At 34.8% G+C, this 21,592-nt stretch overlaps 2 protein-coding genes across 3 annotated transcripts; one reads left to right on the top strand and one right to left on the bottom strand.

Annotated features, from left to right (window-relative positions):
* The first annotated feature begins 843 nt into the window (after nt 1-843).
* Nucleotides 844-4,354, top strand: LOC110633007 (DNA-directed RNA polymerases II, IV and V subunit 9A). The gene is made up of 4 exons (XM_021781436.2): nt 844-1,008; nt 1,108-1,183; nt 1,819-1,977; nt 4,111-4,354. The coding sequence occupies exons 1-4, from the start codon at nt 980-982 to the stop codon at nt 4,189-4,191; spliced, it is 345 nt and encodes a 114-aa protein (XP_021637128.1). The 5' UTR covers nt 844-979; the 3' UTR covers nt 4,192-4,354.
* A 361-nt stretch (nt 4,355-4,715) lies between these two features.
* LOC110633006 (uncharacterized) lies at nt 4,716-20,507 on the bottom strand. Of its 2 annotated transcripts, XM_058136651.1 has the most exons (25): nt 20,172-20,507; nt 19,249-19,299; nt 18,951-19,116; nt 18,041-18,189; nt 17,656-17,895; nt 16,370-16,479; nt 16,197-16,274; nt 15,983-16,089; nt 15,283-15,377; nt 15,083-15,198; nt 14,804-14,907; nt 14,649-14,726; nt 14,463-14,541; nt 14,108-14,276; nt 13,685-13,755; nt 13,427-13,507; nt 13,273-13,343; nt 12,027-12,123; nt 11,864-11,923; nt 8,802-8,856; nt 8,302-8,696; nt 6,349-8,190; nt 5,655-6,227; nt 5,478-5,536; nt 4,716-5,221 (listed from the first exon to the last, which is right to left on the bottom strand). In XM_058136651.1, the coding sequence occupies exons 2-25, from the start codon at nt 19,292-19,294 to the stop codon at nt 5,026-5,028; spliced, it is 5,037 nt and encodes a 1,678-aa protein (XP_057992634.1). In that variant the 5' UTR covers nt 19,295-19,299; nt 20,172-20,507; the 3' UTR covers nt 4,716-5,025. The 2 variants fall into 2 exon arrangements, with proteins under 2 accessions (XP_057992634.1, XP_057992633.1); XM_058136650.1 differs by having other exon boundaries at nt 18,951-19,299.
* Nucleotides 20,508-21,592: the final 1,085 nt, after the last annotated feature.

A 21,592-nucleotide genomic window follows, 5' to 3' on the forward strand; every position in this document is an offset into this window, starting at 1 on the left:
GCATTTACCAATAATAATATGCATCTGCCTATCTTACTCATGAATTATTCAATGAAATACCAAAAATCTTGCAGTAGGTTGCTGATACTAATTGCCTGTTATAGAAATGAGGTACACCACTCTGTTGCAGAATACACACAGATATTGCAAGGAGTAGCCTCAGTGCATGTGAGCATGGAAAAGCTGTCTTTTCACGGTTAACTTTTCCATCCTGTTGTTGTTGTTGCAATAATATTTGATAGCACCATTTAATTTCCTTGGGCATGGGCGGGTGAATATTTTAGAACAAAGGAGGGTGATCATGGGGAGTAAATATGTCAGTATACACTGTTTTATTTGTGCTGCAATCCAAACCGTGGGAGTTCTGAGAGAGAGAGAAAAAAAAAAACTGTAAAAAGTCTAAGAATTTTTTCTTTAATAGAAAATTCTTGTTTAATAAGATTCATGTAAAAATTAAATAAAATTTACATAATTATGTGTTAAATTTATGATAAATCGAGTATAAATAATTTTTATTTTATTTTATTTTAATAGACCATCAATGCTTGAGCCTAATAATTAATACCCATAGTCCTCTAAATTTTTTTGAGTTTTATGTTTTAACAGTGTAATAATTGAAAATAATATAATTTTTTATTTTTTAAATTTTAAATAATAAATTATATTTTCTATTTATAGTGATATGAATTTATTTTAATAAAAAAAATGAGAGCTAAATATTACATAATTGAAAAAGCTTCAATAGACCAACCCAAAAAGTTCATAAGCTGAAAAATGGATTTTCCAATGTGAAAAGGCCCATAAGCCCCAGCGCCTATAGCCAATAGAAGGCTTGGGAGGCTACAAATAGCGTGCCAGTCCACTGAGAGCTTTACTGGAACAGGCTCTCTAGCAGTCACTGCAAAAACCCTCACCCGCCAAGAAAACCCTATTTTCCGATTCTTCATTCGTTTCTATTCACTATCGAAGGCTTTTCAAGATGAGTACCATGAAATTTTGTCGCGAGTGGTAACTTCTCATCGATCATCATTCCAAATTCTTCTTCTTTTTTGTATTTTTTCTTAAAATTTCTTGCTTTTTTTCCCCCTTCTTTTCAATCAATTGCAGCAACAACATTCTCTACCCTAAGGAGGATAAGGAACAGAAGATCCTCCTCTATGCTTGCCGCAATTGCGATCATCAGGTTTCTTTCTTTCAACTTCTTTTTGATTTTAGCTCATTTCTTTTGGACTCGAGTACTTCAATATAAACTCGGTTAGGGAATTAGGGTTTGGTTCCATTTCTTTTTGTTTCAACTTAATTTTGTTCTATGCTGTATATTTCATGCGGATTTGTTGATTCTTAGCTGTTCCACTAAATTTATGCAAAAGATTCTATGAGTTTTAGGCATCAATTTTTTTGCATGAAATTCATTTCTTTTTGCCAATGTACATCAGTAGGAGCAATGTAGTTTGGTTTTCTAGAAATGGCTGTTTGCACTGGTGATTCCAGTGAAGAGGAATGCTTGCTGAACTTGTCCTTAGTTGTTGTCCATTTAATTTCATGTTTTTCATAAACAGGAAACAATCCACTACCATTGACAAAAATGCACCAATTTGGCCTTCAGGCTACCAGACACGTTTGGTGCATTTTTGACAATGGTGATGGATTGTTTCATGTTTCTACCTATGTAAGAATAGATATTTTCCTGGTGCGTGGTGATTTTTATTTAGTTGATTATTATTGCATTTATTTACTGTAATTGTAAAGGTTCACAAAAACTAAAGTCTATATTCTTGATTCCTCTGTTTATTCTTTTTCCTCCCAAACTTCTTGCAGGAAATTGCTGAAAATAACTGTGTATACAGAAATGAGGTACATCACTCTGTAGCAGAGCGGACTCAGGTACTGCAGGATGTAGCTGCAGATCCAACACTTCCTCGCACTAAATCCGTTAAGTGCAGCATGTGCAACCATCAAGAAGCTGTCTTCTTCCAGGTTAGCTCTTATCCTGTCTAGCATGGTGAGCACATAATGTCAGGGTTGTCAGCGTTAAGTAAAAGTTGTTGGTTAAAGTAAAAGGGGTTCTTTGTTCCTTTTCCTAATCAAAAGAAAGTATTTAAATCGTTGTTAATTCTTAATGGCATGCAAACTATGATTCTTCTCATGATCAGTTGTGGTCGATCATAAAAACTTCAAAATTTGCTCAAAAACAAATTAGAATAAAAGCAACACATATATCAGGGATTAATATGGAAGTGATACACTGGTGACTTTCCAAAATAAACCCAAGTACAGGCTGTGTAATTAGCGCATTGATGTATATGGGATGCAGAGTGAGATGTTTGTCTCTAGCTCTTTGTTTTGCATTCTTTCTTCTTTTCTTTTTATTCTTTTGGCTTAATACTAGAAAAACATAAATAAGGTTACATGAAATAACATTTTTCTAAGAGAATTATTATTAATTATTACTTCTTGTTTTTAAGTTCCACAAGTTCAGGTATTCCAAGTTAATTCATGTGTTAAGGATTGCACTGCTTTTCCGTTGCAGCAGTTTAGACATAATAGGCATGTTTCTCTGCAGTTATATCTATTAACGTAACTTGTTAACCCCTTAAAAAACCAAATTTGGATTCATCTTGGCCACTTAGGGGTGGCGACGGTCCGGTTTTGAACCGGAACCGAACCGGAACCGGTTCGGTCAAAATCAGACAAAAACCGGTCAAAACCGGAACCGGCTTCGAACCGGACCGAAATCGTCTTTCTGTGGTTTGGTTCAGGTTCAGGTTCATATTTTTTAAGAACCGTGAACTGGCGGTTCCAAACCGGATTGAATCGACGATTTTAAACCGGATTCAACCGGTGATTTAAATAGAAAAAAATTTAAATCGGAACCGGTTCAGTCAAAATCAGACAAAAACCGGTCAAAACTGGAACCGGCTTCGAACCGGACCGAAATCGTCTTTCTGTGGTTTGGTTCAGGTTCAGGTTCATATTTTTTAAGAATCGTGAACTGGCGGTTCCGAACCGGATTGAATCGACGATTTTAAACCGGATTCAACCAGTGATTTAAATAGAAAAAAATTTAATAAATATGTTACCTCACTCCTAATTCATTTATATATATCATTAATTCTCTACACAATTATTCTCTGCATTTTCTTCAATTCTTAATATTTTTTCAATTTTTCTCAAATTCTCTAAATAATTATTTTCTACACTCATTTTAATTTTCGATACTCTTTCAATTTTCAATACTATCTCAATTACTTTGTTATTACTTTAAATCCTCAATAAAATTTCCAATACCCTCTATTTTAATTTTTTTTCTCTTTTATACTTTTTAATTATCAATTATTATATAATTTTTTTAAAAAGGCAATAATAGAACTAAAAATTTTTATTCCTCTAAATCCTAAAGGGATATTTAAGCAAAATTAAGTTCATACACTTTTTGCTAATTTCTTCAAAAAAAATTAATTCCATCTCTAGTTTTTTAATCAGGTTCAAGTCTTTATTTATTAAATTTTTCTTAAAGATAAATTATTTTCTTTCTTTTTTTTCTTATTTTATTTTGATTGAAAGATTTCTAAGAAAAATTAAAATATTTTTATAAATATAATTTAAATTTTGAATCAATAAAATTTTTCTCTAATTTTTTTTGTTTAAGCTACCCTTAAATCATCTCTAAATCACTTCTAAATCGTCCTCCAAATTGTCTTGAACCGTTTTTTTTTTCCGAGGCATTCAAGCCGTCTTCTAAACCGTTTTAAACTGGAGCTCAAACCGAAATCGGTGGTTCAGGAACCGTCTTTCAAACCGTTCCCTGGCGGTTTGGTTCAGATTCAGGTTGAGGTTCATGATTTCATTGAATCTAAACCGGCGATTCCTGAACCGTGACCACCCCTATGGCCGCTAAATCAGTACCATGGCAATTTGATTCTAAATGTATGTCGTGTCTATCTGGATAATTACTTTCCTTGAAAGGTCCATTCTATAATCCCCCAAGGTGGAAAAGTAGGAAACTACGGGTGCTTGAATGGAGCTGATTAGAAGGGCACCTTTCTAGTACTTCATGTAATTTCATCCTTTTTTTATTTTATTTTTATTTTTATTTTTCCAAACATGCAGGCAACTGCTAGGGGAGAGGAAGGTATGACGCTGTTCTTTGTATGCTGCAACCCTAATTGTGGGCATAGATGGAGAGATTGAGATGCATCTGCAAATTAGTCAAAGACTATTAAGGATGATAAATTTAGCTGGTCATATCATGCTTGGGATCTAATGTAGCAGGGCCCCAAAGCCCTTCAAATTTTCATAGACGTGGGTGATTGACAAATTATTTTTATCTCATTGGCCCCCCAAATTTGATTTATAGTTTTGTTCACAGTAGTTTGAAATTGGCCCTCCAAATTTGATATATAATTTTGTTCATAGTATTTTGAAGTACAATCGCAATTATTTCGACATAAATACAAGATGTATAAAATTTTGTTTGCAATATAAAATAGGATTAATTTTTATTCAAGGATTCTTAATATTTAATGAAATTAAAATTTCAATATACATTTGAAAAGAATTTTATATTCTTTTACCATCAAAACACTAATTAGATATTTAAAAGATAAAAAAATATTAAAAGAATTCATGGAAGTAGAAAATGTATTTGGATGAAATTTCGAAAGGCAAAACAAATTTGATTAATCAGAATATGGTCAAAGCCGAAAGCAAGAGTCTCACTAAAATCTTGACTTTTGACTTTTGTATTTTCTTGGTGTTTATTAATGGTGACGCGGACCAAGCGTGTCTATACAAGAATGAATCTTCTAGCAGAAAATTTTCCACTGCAATCAGCTAATTTTCCCTGAGATATTTATCTACCCTAAAGGTTGAGAGAGCATGAACCAATTCCAAATTGGATCTAAAGGGATGATAATAAGTTGCCAAAAAAAAAAAAGAGAATTATTTACAAAAACAAAATAAAAATAAAATTTAAAAAAAAAAGGGGGTGGCCAGCTGATTTCTCTACAAAACTCAATTTGGGGCCTACAAAGATGATAACGTCCGCGCAAACCAATCTGACAAGCATCTCATTTTCATGGAGTGCTCTGCATTTTTTCCAAAGTATGATTCTGCATTTGATAGCATGACTTCGATGTCATGTTTCACTGCCTCCAGAGTTCGATAGTAGTTGTTCTCTAACCTTAACTGGATCACTTCAAGAGAGAAGGGAACTGGGTACCTGAAAAATATCACAGATTCAAACGATATTTAAGGCTTTCAATTTTCGTTATTTTCCAATTATATATGCGTATGCATTTGACATGTTAAGACAGATCATGCCAGTGCCAGACTCCAGCTTTTCATTTAGTATTTACTTGCTCTTTATGAATGGGAGTTAAAATGAGGGTAAGGCGAAACGAGAGAGTCACTCTTACACAGTTCATGTAAAAGACACAAAAATGGCGACTGAAGAAAGGCAAAAAAGAGTTGTGTACCTGTTTGTAAAATTGGTCTTCTGAGACACTTGCCTCAATTTCTCAACCCCATACTGATCCTGAAAATGTTCACAAACAAATTCAGAAAACTACAGGCAATGTGTTTTTGATTCGATAGCTATATACTTCAACATTAACTGAAATTTAATTCATTTTTCCGACCATCTCTGTGATTACCTGTATTTTTTTGCCAGATTGCTTTAATTTGGCCAAGGAAGAAATCAGCTTGTTTCTAATCTCATCATCAATATGAGGCTGCTCCCATTCAGTATCATCATCAAAAAGCTCCCAAGGACTGTGTTGATGTGTTTCTCTGGGGTCACTCCTGTACTGAATAGTGTACCTCTCCCATGGACTGTCTGGGAACTCTGAAGATTTGGGCTTTACAGACAGAATCCGGCCAGCCCACCAACTACCATCTTCTTCACCATCATTTTTCCACCATACTTTACACTTATCCCTGCATGTCCAATTTCTTTGCATAGCAGCATCAAACCGAGTTCTTTCAACAAGAAAATCTGGGAACCCTGCCACTTCAGGCAGAGTTAATTGAAATGATTGCTGGAATACATTAGATGTAGGATCTACAAATTTAAGTGTCATTTTGCAGCAACTATCTCCTGATCCTGGTACCGTGGAATACTCAAGGCCTTCAACTTTACAGAATTCCACTGCCCTTATATGTCCCTTGACCAACTTCCAAGGGCCTGGATCTTTTGATTTAATGTAGTCTAGGTACTCTTGATGCCCCTGAAAAACAGAAAATTCAAAATACATCATTGCAATTATTGACCATAAATCACAAAAATCTTAAGACGGGAATGAATTACAAGTCAGCAACAATAGATCTTTAATATCTCTTACTACTAACCTGTCTTAGATATACTACTTCATCTGCTAGCTGGGGAATATAATGAGAGCCCTCCTCATGCATTGACAACATTAACCATGATCCTCTTTTGGCAGATTGATTTGATTTCCTTCTATCTACTGGACTAGCATCACGGAAATAATAACTGGTTCTCCTATTTCTGGTAGATCTTAATCCAACTGTCATTCTTGAGCTTGATCCCCATTCTTCACCAGGAAGTTGATGTCTGCTAATGGAACCATTATGGGCATTTCTATACCTATCCTCTGATTCATGTTCCTGTCCCAACATAAAACTACAGTTCATCATATCATCTGTCACCTTTGAGCCCATGATATGCTTTGTTTGAGCTCCTTCATTAGTATCTTCATTTAAGTCACCTCTGGCATACTGTTCATTTGTACTAGCATGTGAAATGCTCTCTCTCGTGCCAATATCACTTTCTGAATTAGCTCTATCTCTACTTAACTTTGACCTTCTATAAACAACATTATACATCTTTTTTGGATGCGAATGGGAACCTATTGAGTCATCCAATGTCGGCACGGAAATTTCATCAATCAGAGGATCTGCTTTTTGAAATTCATTGTAACTATTAACTGGAGTAATTCTACTGGTCATCTCACGTTCATACACTTCTGAAACTGGATTCTGTTTCATCTCTGCATGGCTATCAGGTAATAAATCACAGCCGTCATTTCCCTGATTCTCTGAAGAATCTCTTGAAATCTTCCTCGACATTATCCTTAACTTTGTTGAGATAATTGTATTACTCTCTTTGAATTCAGGAGGTTTATCATTCCCATTAGCTATGTGAGCCAATTTTGGCAATTCATCAGAATCAATGCACCCATCAAAGCTGAGGTGCTTTTTACCATTGGCCAGATTATTCACAACCTCAGAGGTATCAGTCCCAATATTTACTCCACTCATTGCTGCCACTTCACGCATCTTATCCGCATAATCTTGAACTTCCAGAGAAGGGGATGTTGCGCTAGAAATATTCTGAGGTTTTAAGTATCCATTCACATTATTCTCCTCTTGTTTATCATTAAGACCTACACTAAATGAGGCATGGGTAGCTGATGACATGGCTTCTCCAAATCGCTGACGCTTAGATGTACGAGCCTTGACACCTCCCCATTTGATATTCCCATTTTTGTATCCTTCTGATAGATCTAAATGAGAGCTTTCTGTGTGCCCTTTTCCTCTTCCTTTCACTGTGCTGCAGTCTGCATAACTAGAAGTGTATCCGAAATCTACTGATCTTATATGAACCCTATCTACCTCAGTGGCTTCTTGTGGAGCTTTGTGGGATGATGAACCAACTAAATCAACCTGATTGCCATTAGGTGTTCTACTATCCGGCATAACAATCTTGGTCGGATCTCGAACTGGCAGTTTAAGGATCAATCTTCTCCTGTTTCCAGCATTCATATGTGATTCAGGAAGTTCATGAGATTTAACAACTTCTTCAGGCTCTTCTAATGAAACTTCTTTCCCTTTCAAATGCCTGTTTCGCTCATTTCGCAAAGATCTCTCTGATTCATCACTCTGGATGTCTGAGTGTTGCAGTGTGGATTCACTTTCTGATGAATCACCTTCTGAACTATCTTCATCTTCTCCATCTGTATCCGTTCCAGTAATTTTTGAGAACAAGGTGAGAGCATTGCGGGCAGCAACTCTTTGAGGTCTCAAAGCCTTCAATGTGGAAGACTTCCTCTTTGAAGCTTTCCGTCCAATCCTTGATTTCCTAGTTTCGTTACTTCTGAATGTATTGCCATCACAATCATCCAAATTCCTCCTTTTAACACGTCTCCCTGAAGAAGTCATTATCTCAATCTGAAGGGAGAGAGAGAGAGTGAGAGAGAGAGAGAGAGAGAGAGAGAGAGAGAGAGAGGGGAGAAAAAAAAAATAAAAAGTTAATAACAAAATTGATCACAAAACACTTACTTCGGCTTTCTGTTTTTTCCTTTTAGATCTATGAGAGCCATCCCTACCCTCAACCTCACTGTCCTCTGCACTGCACTCAGGATCAACAGATGAATTAGAATTTAAACTTCCTTGCTCACCCCCAGTAGAATACTCTTCAGTAACATTGTACTCTGAATCAGTATCATCACTATGCACTTCATTTCCTGGTTCCCAATCCACGGCATCTACAAACTCAGGCAGCGGCTCAACCAATACATCCAAGTCTGCCAAGGGCAACATTTGGTAATCTGGGTCTAAGCTGAAGTCAGGCCCAGCTGCAAGTTTTATAGAAGGTGGTTTCCACTCCATATTCAGAGCTCCTAACCGTCTCTTCTGGTACATACTCTGATAAGGTTCTGGATAGGGATTCATTCCTATTGTTCCCAAAAAAAAGTAAGCCCTTGAAAGAATGAAATAATCACAAAGACTATTGCAAAAAGATGCCAAAAAGATTAGAGTTTTCTAGCTGAGAATAAAACCTGAGTCACAAAGGAGATCTTGCATATTTCGCCGGTATGGTACAAGCTGAGTTTCCTGAATCAAATTTTTTGCATTGTTTAAAACCAATAAGTAAGCACAGTAACAACTAACTTTCCCACCCATCATTAAGATAAAAGCCTAAAGCTGTACATTAGCTTGAAAGATATCCACAAAATTTATGGAAGTAAGCACCCCAAAGTTAAAAAGCTGACCATCATTAGAGTTCTACAGATTATCTGTCTCATAACAGCCTTAATCCCAAACTAGTTAAGATCAACACAGATTTGTTTCCCTTATTCCACCTAGCTTAGGACTACAATCTTCCCAAAAAAAAAAAAGTTTAAAATGAAAAAAATAAATTAATGCATAAATATATCAATTTATATATTTTTTTGAAAATTTTCTTCAAATTCTTAAAATTTTAAATATTTCTTTATACTTCTTTGAATTGATATCACTATCTTTACTTACATATCCACAAATATTACCAATAATTTTCATATTGCTGAGAACTCTATATGTGTAACAACATCAATATTAAGTCTTGACTGAAAATTGCCAACACTAAGAGGAATGCTTTTATAACATACTGTACATGAAGATGTTCAGACCCTAAAGCAAGGATGACTAAATCACTCAAAAAGTTAAGTGTAAGTCCTTTGTAAGTTTATGTTTCTCAACATTATGTGCACATGAAGTGGAACACATAATAGAAAAGCTTACTGATGTAGAGCAAAGGGAAAGAACCAAGAAGAAGAGAAATCAAAGATTAATCCTAGAAAAAGAGAACTAATTCTCAAGATATTATTGATCTCATAGAAATTATCATAACAAACCTTGTCTCGTAACAATAGAAGCCCTAAGTCTTATTTATAGAATTAAGAATTCCAATTACATTAGGATTTTAGAACCTAATTCAATCCTAATTAGGAATACTAAATTAAACCAAAATAAACTAGGAAATAATTAAATTCCTGAATGATAGACCTAAAAAGATAAAAATTCCTAAATAATAAAACTCTTAAATTTCCTAATTTTGCAATGAGAATAATTCCTAAAGTTTATCTTCTCATACTGCATTATTCTCCTCTGTTTAGAAAAAAAACTCATCATCGAGTTCTAAAGTGTTGAAGGATCAAGAACCGAGCAAGGAGAACACATAGTACGATCTTCTTGGATGGTAGCAACAAGAATGACTTGAAGAAGTTTGCGCTTTCTTTTATATTCCTGGAAACATTTAGGCAAATAAAATCAATTAGGACATCAATTGAGACTTAATTGACTTTGTATTCTAAATAGACTCTTCAATAGCTAAAGACTCAACAACCACAATTTTGAATTCTTCAATTTCTATTATCGGCTCTGTAGCTTGTTTGTCTTCAATTTCAAGTTGCTCTTCTTCAATTTCATCTTCAACTTGCTCTTTTTGTTCTTCAATTTCAAGCTGCTGTTGTTGTTCTTCTTGTTGACACCCTGCCTTTTCAAGACTTCTTGCTTTTATATTTTCAATACTTGTTATTGTATTCAACTGTTCTCTCTATTAAACTAAATGTGCTTTTTTCCATGCTTCAAACTCTTCAAGTTCTTTATCCTTACCTTGTTGATGAGTATGTTGAACATGATACTCATTCTAACATTCTTCAAGTGCTTTCTCCCTATATTGTAAGATTATTTGCATATCTCGATACTCATTAAATAAACGAGAAGGAGCATAATTAGGACCACCATATAATCTATCAAATAAGATATTTCATCAAGTTGTTCATAACAGTCATCAATTTCAGCTTGTATTTTTTGAATTATATCCCATATTCATCTAATTGCTCCTTAGAACTTTTATTTTTAGCCCACAACATTGAATTCTAATAAGAAAATCATACCTTACTGAAACTATGCAAATGTCAGTCATTTGGAGTTGTTTTTTTTCTAAAAATAGACATAAAAAATGGAATCAGGACTTCAAAATTAGCCGGGTAGGACTATCAAATTTTTTTGTTGATCTAACAGTGATGATGTGGCACTTTCTACTGATGTGGCGTAATTTTTTTGTTGATCTGACACTGATGATGTGGCACTAATGGCTGACATGGCAATGATGTGGCACTTTCTACTGATGTGGCGTAGCCTGACAAGTGACGTAAGCAATGATTTGGTAGAGTATACAATAAATGAGGTGCAGGCAAGCTCACAAAAAGCTTGGTGAGCTTGTCTTCTTACGCGATGAGTTCAAAATTGGATCTGACCCAACCCGTTGGGTTTTGGTAGCTATTAGCATTAGAGTTGAGTTCCGACAATGGGAAGAGACAGATCGGTAGACAGAGAGTGTTCAGGAAGGATTGATGCTGAAAAACGGGTCATGTGTCGGGTCGTCTCTTGACCCAGTTGGATCTTGGCATCCGGCCAACTTAAAGTGACCGATAAGGTTTCTCCGTACTTGCCACAGGCCGGCAAGTCAGCTAGCGGTAAGTCTGAGGCTGTTGGATGGCCAGGCAGTGCCAATTTGGTGAAAGGAAGGACGACACTGCTGGTGCTCTGTTTCTCGAAGCTCTGTTTGTGGTTTCTTTTTTTTTTAAACAATAAACAGTAGGCAACAAAGATATTGGACAAGAGTATTGGTTTGAAGGCTTGAAAATTTACGGAAGCTAAAGAAATTTGGATTGATTTTGGGCTCTGATACCAAAATTGATGTAGAACAAACAAGAATAAAGAATAAAACAATGACCAATCCTCGGAAAAGAGAACTAATTCTCAAGATATTATTGATCTCATAGAAATTGTCATAACAAACCTTCTCTCATAACAATAGAAGCCCTAGGTCTTATTTATAGAATCAAGAATCCCAATCACATTAGGACTTTAGAACCTAGTTCAATCCTAATACTAAATTAAAACAAAATTAACTAGGAGATAATAAAATTCTTAAATAATAGATCTAATAAGATAAAAATTTCTAAATAATAAAACTCTTAAATTTTCTAATTCTACAATGAGAATAATTCCTAAATTTTATCTTCCCATACTGCTTTACTTACTCAAGCCAAGAGGTTATTAGGTAGCTAACCTGGTCAAGTATGTTTCCATAGGAGTCTTGTATCAGGGGTCGATAATCTCCAAGGAAGAACTGTAAAGAAATGTGCCAATTGTAAGTATCCAAAGCATTTCAGAAACCTGGTCATGAGTAACCCTAAAAAAGGCATAACCAGTTATTTATGATATTAAGGTACCTGGTCATATTTAGCATCCTGTTGTGATTCACCTTGGCCTGTGCTTAATATATATAATTGACCAACATCATCTGAAAGTATAATGGACGTCCCATCCCTATTGTATAAGGCAGTTGACAGGAATAATGACATCAGTTGAAATATTGCCTGAGCTTTACAGACATTTCTGTCAGTAATTCAATGAAAAGCAAAATTGTACTAAAACAACTGCAAAATACAATTAACATCCACCTCAAGTGCAGTAGACAGAACACACTAAAAATATGCTGTTGTGCAGACATGATATAAACATTGATTAATGTTGCCAATGGACTGGGCCTAACTCCACCCCAAAAGGCATCATGGGGGGTTGAGGGGAGGGAAGGAGGGGGTGATTGCCCAAGTCACATTAAAAGCACTTTTTGCCTAATACCCAGCTGATGTGGGAATTAATGATTACATTTGCAAGACTCTAAAATAGATTCAAAATCACATAATTTCCTCTTGAGGCTCACTCAGTTGAACCCATGTCCAGGAACTATAGAAATTCACAATAGCCTTGATCCTAAATGTGCTTGCAATTGGTTCATTTTTAATGAGTAAACTACTGAAATTTTACAGGGATCAGTGATGAATAGTATGGATTGTTGGTAGCTTCCAAATTAGATGAGTAAACTAAGAAGAGATTTATGCAGCGAATTAGCTAAATTGGTACAGGATAGTAATCCATGGATGCCAGATGATGATAGCCAATGAAATTGGCTTGGTAGAAAGAGCAATGGACTTTAGAGCAGTTAATGAACTATAGAATGACTTTAGGACGGCTCAAAAGAGTTAAATGGAGTCTAGGAAACCCTGCAGATTGGGTTGGGACAGGCCTTCAGAGGCTTTTCTCAGGACTGTAGCCGACTGGCTAACCAAGGGTAGCCGATCAGTTACAATCTGACAGTTTTGACCTTTGTGCCTTGTTTCAGCCATATCTGGAGCTTCAGCCATATCCTTGTGTCACGGCCACCTGTTCACAAGGATCCTTGTAGCCAAAATAATTAGGATTAACGCAATGTTAAGCTGAGGTGGATTCTTGGAATATAATCTATATACTCAAAATCAGAGGATGTAGGCTTCCATGAAACAAATGGAACAAAGTATTCAAAATGATTGAAACATAGCACGTCATTCAATATTGATTTCCGAATAAAAATAACACCAACTATAATCAATAAAATAAAAGAATTTCTAAAACAGTCTTTTCTTGTCTTGCACTTACGGTGAAAACTTCCCATCAACTAACTTGAAACGTGAAATCTCATAGATTTGGATAGGTGTGCCCTCCCATATCTAAAGGAAGACAATATGAAAGTATTTAATAAACAAAGAAATAATATAGAAACCAGAATATGCGTGAACAAACTAAAACTCACATCCCACACTATAGTTCTCCCATCATAGCCAGCACTCATGGCAATTCGTGGGTTGAAGGGATGAACATCCAGAACATATGTCTGCCAATAATGCAAACAGAATGGTCAGAAACATTCTCTTATCACTTCATAAGGTAAGATCTTGGGAAAAGTTAAAGAATCCAAAATGACGCAAGATATAGGCATGCATGTACAATCCAAAATTCACTAAGGAGAAGGAGGAGGAGGAGGGGAGAGAGAGAAACAAAGACTACTTACAGAATCAGTATGGCCAGTCAAAGAATGCACTAAGCTACCATCGGCAGCATTCCAAACACATATTCTGCAATCTGTATTACAACACATATCATTTAGCCAATCTCTACAACAAATTACCTAGCAAAAATGCAGCCACAAAGAATGATGATACAAGTTGTAGTTCACAAAACAACTCATAAATTGCAGCTTAGGTCCACCAACAACAACTCTGGAAATTGTTAAATAACATAGGTGCCAAGTCAACATACACACAACTAGTTCAAGAAGTGAAAGTGAGAGATACATCCGATCATCATGAGCTCTTCAAAGATTTGTGCCCACTTGAATCACATTTATATGATCAAACAGAAAGAATGATATATAAATCAACACTTGTATATAGGAAACCACAAAAGAATGTGTGCATGCACATAACAACATTACCCATGATAGCAGCAAGGACAAAACGATTATCTAGGCTCCACACGATCATATTCACACCGCGAGGAGTTGGTAGAGTTCTCTGACGTGGACCTCCTCGTGGGGGTTGAGGAGGCATTGGTGGAGGAGGAACTTTCAAGTGATAATGTCGAGTCCACCGGCCAGCTTTCCCCTGAAAAAGAAATAGATAATTTTGGTTCAAAAATCAAAAAGAAATCTCAAATATTCCTCAAAGTAAAACTGACCCAAATTAAACCTGATAAAATTTACATCAGTGCACCGACTTTCGTTTCTTCACATGCAAGCCAATAGAAAAGTGAGGTTTAAAAATAATCTAAATGAGAAATTATAAGCATACATGTGATCTACGTGATCTTGGAATCCAAATAATTGCACTGCCATCTCGAGAACAGGTGACTATGTTGTCATGAGAAAACCTGTAGACACAGAAATACTCGTATCTATGCAGTGATATAAGCCCTCATGGGTAAAAATCCAAATATAAGTCATCTGAGAGATGCACAAAAGGTAGTAGTCCACACACCATGAATTTCTAAATTTTGGAGCATTCTCTTCCTTTGAACTGTCAGAGAGAGAAAACCTAGATGCCACAGCACAGCCACTGCAAAATATAGAAAGATCCTATCTCAGCATTTAAAATTTTAGCTATAACATTTTGATCAGGGCAGGAAGACCAACCTAAACTGAACATAATTGACATCGTTCTCATGGCCGGATAGCACATCTATCTCATGATTTGGTTGGTCTGAATCATCTGTGTTGGGCTTACAAGCACTCCAAACCTGCAAATAACTAGCTATTAGCCTATTATTAACAGGATATTTCAGATTCGTAAATCAATAAATAGACACAAAGTTCATTTACAATCTATTGTTTAAAAGATCAAAATGGAAATAAAAACTATGTAGAGTGTGCATCACAAAAAAAATTTGCCAAATCAGGGACACTGGAACATACCCTAGCAAGATTATCAGAGCTGCCAGTGACAAACACAGTTCCATTAGCATTAAATGCACAACAAAATATTTGATGGCTCTGCAAACCACTACTTGTAGATGGACCACTGTTCTTTCCTGCAGCCATTCCAATGTTCTTGTAAGTTCTACAAGCAAATGAATCAGTGTGTCAATCATAAATATGCATAAAACATAACCCACCAATTATGGAATCTGAAGGCCTAGGAATATATGTCCGTGGACTGGAGTTGGAATACCTAGCATCCCAAATCCTACATGTTCCATCGTCAGATGAGCTGCAAAGTGCAGAACGCAACAAAAAGTTACCAAATAAATTATATTAGTACCTTAGATGTATATTATATAATCTTCAAGGTAATAATGTCAAAAGGCTAGTACAATACAAGCAACTAAAATCATGTAATTGAGTGACTAAGGAAATTAAACACTATATGGTTATGGAAGATAACAATGACCACAAATACTGAAAATAGTGGCCATAGGTATAAATTCAGATTATATGTATTGAGATGTTATATTCATTTGAAACACAAAGCTCAACCCAGCATAATTCCTCAATCCTAAAACAGAAGAATTTGGCTACAAGAGCAAAGGTTATATTCAAGTAGAGAAAACATATAAGATTTATTTGTTAATTATAAGTTATATTCTATGAAGGGAAAAGTGGGGGATGATGCAGGTCTACAATCAAACCTTAACAAGCAACATTCTAACAAGTTATCCAGCAATAGCAGCTTCGTAAAAAAAACAAAACAAACACCTAAGATTTGTAAAAGACACATAACATAGATCAATAATGTCAACTAGAACCAATAAATCAACAATAAAAAAGCAGCTCCAAAAAGAATAAAGCAAGAGAACTTTAAAAAAACAGACTTACGAAAGAAGCTGGTATACAGATCCAGGCCTAGGACTAAATGCAATGGCAGTAACAGCTCCAGTATGTCCACGCAAAACAGATATTGGAATCCCATCTGGCAAACGCCACTGTCACCATCCAGAAGGATTTGTCAAATATCAAGTTAAATAAAAGTATATAGGAGAAAAAAATAAAAAGAGAAACCTTAGGACACTGGATAGCAAAAGAAGCTTACCACTCGAATTATACAATCATTTGAAGCAGATGCCACTAAGGCATTGTTGGAACTCACAGCCAAGTCAGTAATGTCGCCCTTTCATGCACAAAATGAGAGGCAAAATACAATTAACCAAAAATAAAAAGACAAATAATGGATAGATGTTTGCTTTCTAAGACATTCAAACCCACTTCATGTCCACGACAGCTGGCCAGGCAAAATGCAGTTTCCATGGACCAGATTTTTACAAGGCGATCATCTGAACCAGTAACAACATATCTTCCTGAGCGATCAAAAATTGCTGCAATATTCACATCAAGGTGATGCGTCAGATATAGATCTGTCTATGGTTTTAAATCATAGTCACAACTGCGTTCCCGGTCACGGTCGTGAGTAATGGGAACGGGCCTGTAACAAGGTAACGGTCTATAGCTATGCTTTGTAAAGTTCATAAAATGAATAAATATTCAAAGATACAATTATAATTATGATATACGACTAAATGATAAGTACAAATATATCAAATAAAGACATTAAATCCATCATTCTTATACATTATTAGTATTAATCAATTTAAAACTAAAATAACTAGGAAGATAGTAAATAAATAGCCTTATTACCACCAAAGTGAGTGTCTAGGAGGTTGTTAATTATCTTGACTTTAATCCTCGGCTACGTCTGGGAGTTTTGATCATTAGTTTAGGTTGTAAACTTACTTACAACGTAATTAGGTTATAAACTTACTATTTAATCTATGAAAATAAATTTCAAGAGTTAATTTCATGATTATTTATTTTTCTTAAATTTTATCTTGCCAACCAAAACCTAAATTTATACTTAGCAGATATTATTAAAGCCTAAAACTTTTTTGGATATTATTTTCTAATTATTTATTTATCTACCTAAAAATGATTCAAAAATAGCTAAATATTAGAAAAAGATAAACAATAAGGCACCCTTAATCTCCTTCACTTCAAAACTATCTTGTCTATTTGATGATCTATGCCCTTGAGCTCAAAGATTTGTAGAGAAATAAATGAATTCACTTGAGTTGGTTGTGGGGAAAATTGAGAGAGAGTTGAGAGAAAATGACTTAGTTGCCTAGAGAGACAATGTTAAGTACTAAAATGAATGAGACAAGATAGTTTTTTGTCCAAAAAATGTTTTTTCTCTGCATTTCACATGGAAGAAGTAAAAAATGGAAAAATAGGAGCCGTTACAGTTATAAGTTTAAAAATCCGTTAAATAACGATGGTAACAGTAACGGTAAGCTAAAAAACCTTTAAATAATGGCCATTACGTTTATTTAAAACCATAATTGACAATGAATTTCAACAAAAAATGCCAACAATAATGCCTAGCATGCGTCTTCATAGACATTATATTTCAGTTCAATTTTTCAAACTTTTGGGGGACACTAAACTTCCATGCAAATGTGAATAGTGAACCATTCAATCTTATTCCTCAAAACTCATACCGCAATAGACAGCATTTCGATGTCCCCGTAGCTTCTTAATGTTCTGCATTCTTTGTACCATAGTTGATGGTTTAGCAATAGCATAGCATGTCGCACGGACTGATGGTGCACGGTGGTGTCTTGAAAAACCACCCCCAATTTCTCTCAAACTCAGTCCATGAACCTGATCAGCACGCATATGAGGCCATCGCATATGAATAGGGGGACAGTTGGTTTCGGTTTTTCCATTATCTCTATCATCTGAATAAGAGGGAGATTTCAAAATTAGACAAAAATGGGAAATTTTACCTCCAACTCCCAAAAGGAAAGAGGAGGAAGAACAGTAACATGAATAAGAAAAATGGACACACGCTTAACATTAAAGGCATAAATAAATGTCACCTACGGCTCAAAAGTGAAAATGAGCCTGCTCCCAAAAGCGTAGGAACATCAGCAGCATTTGGGGCACCAATTAAGCCTTGTGACGAGGAAGCTGTATTATGTAATAACTGCTTCAAAAGCTTTACCAAGTGATCCTTCTCAATGTGAGGATACCTAAGAGTCGAGAGATACAATTGATGAAAGTAGTAAGTCAAAGATATTATAAAAGAAGAGATATCCTCCAGTTCTACATACTTGGAATGAGTCTGCATTGCAACCAATTAAAAGAAACCATAATGTAGAATTCATATAAAACAGTATAAAAAGAATATGAGCTATACATATATGTATATATAGAAAACTGTTTTAGTCAAATTTTGCCATTTGTCATTTTTAACTTTCTAAAATTGTAGGTTTGACGCCATCTCTTTTTGCCATGTGAGAAAAAGGAAAAAAAATTCTGGCATTATTTAATTAGATATTTATAGAGATATATTGGATATCAATTCAAATTGCCCATCATGTGGATATCTTGGGATTGCACATAAATTATAGGCTTTTATCTATTTTTATTGTTATCAATAGAACTCAAATTATGATAAATGTCATACAACTCGACTTATAAGACTTCTATGCCTTTCTGGGGGTTGTTTCTAGAGATGCGCACATTTGGGATGAATAATTTGTTTGCTGTGAAAAGCATAATTTTCTGTTTGTTAATTGAATTATTGGCAGGTTTTATGAATATGCTCAGTCTCTCCGGCTTCTTTTTATCATTTTTAACTCATGCCTTCGATTTATTATTACATTCTAACTATATGGGAAAAAAGTACTTCATGATAATTAATTATAACAATACTGCACATCATGCAGGTAAACAACTATTTTTTCTATAAGATGAAGAAAAAAGTTAATGCAATAAACATGCTTCATACCTCTCAACCAAATTAGTGTAACTTAATGGAAAGGATAGGCCATCATCATTTTCATCCTCATTACGCACCCCACTCCTTGAATACCAAGCATGATATCTTCTAGGTAAAAGTTGATGTTCAAGAAGTTCATTCCAAAACTGTCTATATGTTCTGTGACATGGACCAGCTGAAAGGAAAAGCATAATTAAGAAGTAAACTTCTCTGAGGTCAATATCCACATCAGGCTTCACTTTTGTCTCCGGATCCACATGCTGAGCATTCTCATGCACCTTACTAAAAAAATTTAAAGGCTTCATACCAACAGAAGGTGCATCACCCGATGGAATGTACTTCCGTAGAGCCATATTACCTGTCATAAAGAAGACCAGCAGATTAATAAATGTAATTGATATAAGTTGATTTTAAATAAAACAGAAAACAAACAAATAAAAAAAAAATGACCAAAAGCCATTCCAAAACAACAAAACTAAACATATAAACAAACCACAACAGTAGCATCCTCAGGTGATACACCATTTAAAAAAAAAAAAAAAAAACACTTTCTACTGCCATGTGCCATCTTAAAAGTAAAAATGCCTCGATCGTGCAAAAGGAAGTTCCATATTCCAATCTAGATTAGTTACACAACCCGGGTGAAGACAAGTTTCTAATCATCTCAATTCCCCTCAAATGTATTTTGTAACTTTAAGTTGCATCATTGTCCAAAATCCTAAACATTACTATGCAAATGAAAATGGACACTTCAACCAGATATATAGTCATGCAGAATAACAGCAAATACTAATATAATCCAGAGAAAATTCAGTTCAGTCAGCTAATTAAAAGAAATTGGTGTAATAAACAAGTATCGAAGTAATGACTTAAATAAATCAACAGGAAAAATTGAAAATAGAGAATGAGACGTAACTTTTTGTAATGTGCCAAACAAATTAACCAGATTGAGAGTCCTGATAAACTTTTAGCTTATACTTTTGAAAGCCTGACCAGCAAAAATCCAAATGCATATCTTTCTAACGCACAAAACAAAAAAAAAAACCCTAAATTTAATTTCTCGCCACTACATGATACCATAGTATAATCAATTTTGCATAAAAAAAAAAAAAAAAAAAACTATTTGATATCAAATTCAACCGAAGCACAATTTCTATCCGGCCTATCAATAGGAAATTACACAAGCAATTAGTTGGTGAGTCAAAACGGAAGTGCCGTTAGGATTGGTACCTCCAATGGAGTTGAATTCCGAGGCAAAACGACGCGTTTTGAAGGTGCAGTGTGTCTCTGTGTCTTCTGATGGGAAGGCACCAGCAAATAGGGATCCAGAGGTCCAAGAGTTAAAGAATTATAAAAAATCTAAATTAAGACAGATCAGTGAGTGTACAGCACGCGCGAGAAGAGGAGTTTAGATTCTCCGACGCAGCTCTGTTTTCGTCTTTGGTAGTCTTGTTCGTTGGTCTCTCTACAGGGAACGATTGTAGAAGTAGTGTCCGGGCAGCGAAGGAGAACAGACGAAAAGAGAGAAGAAGGTTAAAACGTTGCGTTTTATATCTTTGCTTGCGGCTAGTAAAGATTCCTCGAGAGAAAATAAGGGAAAATAAAAAAAAATAAAAACAATTTATTTGGGATTATCTGGCGCCACTGACTACGCGCGTTGGTTTCGCGTGATTCCATGACCTAGATTTAAACGGCGCCGTATAATTTGTTGTTGGCGTATTAGAGTTGCTTTTCGTCTAGCTTGTTTGAGTCTTTTACAGGTCCTTAACGATATTAAACGACGCTCAGTCTGAGATGACAAAGCCCACGAGTGTACCTGCCCATGCAATCAGCACTTCAGTGTTGGTTTGTTAATTAAAAAAGAAAAACCGCCAGGCAAGGGGTTTTCATTTTTTTTTTTTTTAGGATTAAAAATATATAAATTTTTATTAAAAATACAAATATAAATAAAAATATAAAATATTAAGAAATTAAAATTAATATAAAAAATATGAATAAAATTTATATAAATATTAAATGGGTAAATAGTATTTTTTATAAATACATTAAAATTTATAAAATTTAAAAAATTTAAGGGTGGAAATAGTATATATTTTTTGAAAAATTAATTTTCAAAACTTTTGGAGGGTGATGGCCTCTCTAAGCCCTATGCTCCGCCATTGTAAACACGTTAATCTTCGTATTTCAAAACTAATAATTTTGATTCCTGCGTTTTTCAAAAAAAAAAAAACTCTATATTTTAATTCTTAACTATAAATCATCATTTTTCAGCTATACCTTTATTTTTTTATTTTTTGACATTTTAAATGAGATACTAAAGTTTAACATTAAATCAGATCACATTTAGTTTTTTTAATTTTTGATTTTCAAGTTTTAAGAACTCCCACCCTTTATCAATTGAGGTTGTACTGGTCAATTAAAAAAAGAGGTAGGATTAATTATCGCATGCCCTAAAAATCAAACTTCAGTTCTTTCCAGTTTCCAATCGATATGGGGGTGAACCTCAAAATTGATGGTCTAAAATTGAAGAATGGAATTAAATGCTTCGGTATAGTTGAGAGATGGAAATCAATTTTTACATTTCTTCAGTGCATCTCCCCCTTGACTTTCCCTTTTGGAATTTCCAAGCAGAAAGCGAAGGAAGTGGAGTT

This window comes from Hevea brasiliensis, chromosome 15 (assembly GCF_030052815.1).
Source record: "Hevea brasiliensis isolate MT/VB/25A 57/8 chromosome 15, ASM3005281v1, whole genome shotgun sequence".
NCBI lineage: Eukaryota > Viridiplantae > Streptophyta > Magnoliopsida > Malpighiales > Euphorbiaceae > Hevea > Hevea brasiliensis.

What these genes read in the sequence shown, in the direction of transcription:
- LOC110633007 (XM_021781436.2), top strand. Translation starts at nt 980, where the DNA reads ATGAGTACCATGAAATTTTGTCGCGAGTG. An exon ending in ATGAAATTTTGTCGCGAGTG is followed by an intron (nt 1,009 to 1,107) that starts GTAACTTCTCAT and finishes AATCAATTGCAG; the next exon opens with CAACAACATTCTCTACCCTA. An exon ending in GCCGCAATTGCGATCATCAG is followed by an intron (nt 1,184 to 1,818) that starts GTTTCTTTCTTT and finishes AACTTCTTGCAG; the next exon opens with GAAATTGCTGAAAATAACTG.
- LOC110633006 (XM_058136650.1), bottom strand. Translation starts at nt 19,294, where the DNA reads ATGGCTCTACGGAAGTACATTCCATCGGGTGATGCACCTTCTGTTGGT. An exon ending in CAAGATCACGTAGATCACAT is followed by an intron (nt 14,277 to 14,462) that starts GTATGCTTATAA and finishes TTTCTTTTTCAG; the next exon opens with GGGAAAGCTGGCCGGTGGAC. An exon ending in ATGGAAACATACTTGACCAG is followed by an intron (nt 8,857 to 11,863) that starts GTTAGCTACCTA and finishes AATTTGATTCAG; the next exon opens with GAAACTCAGCTTGTACCATA.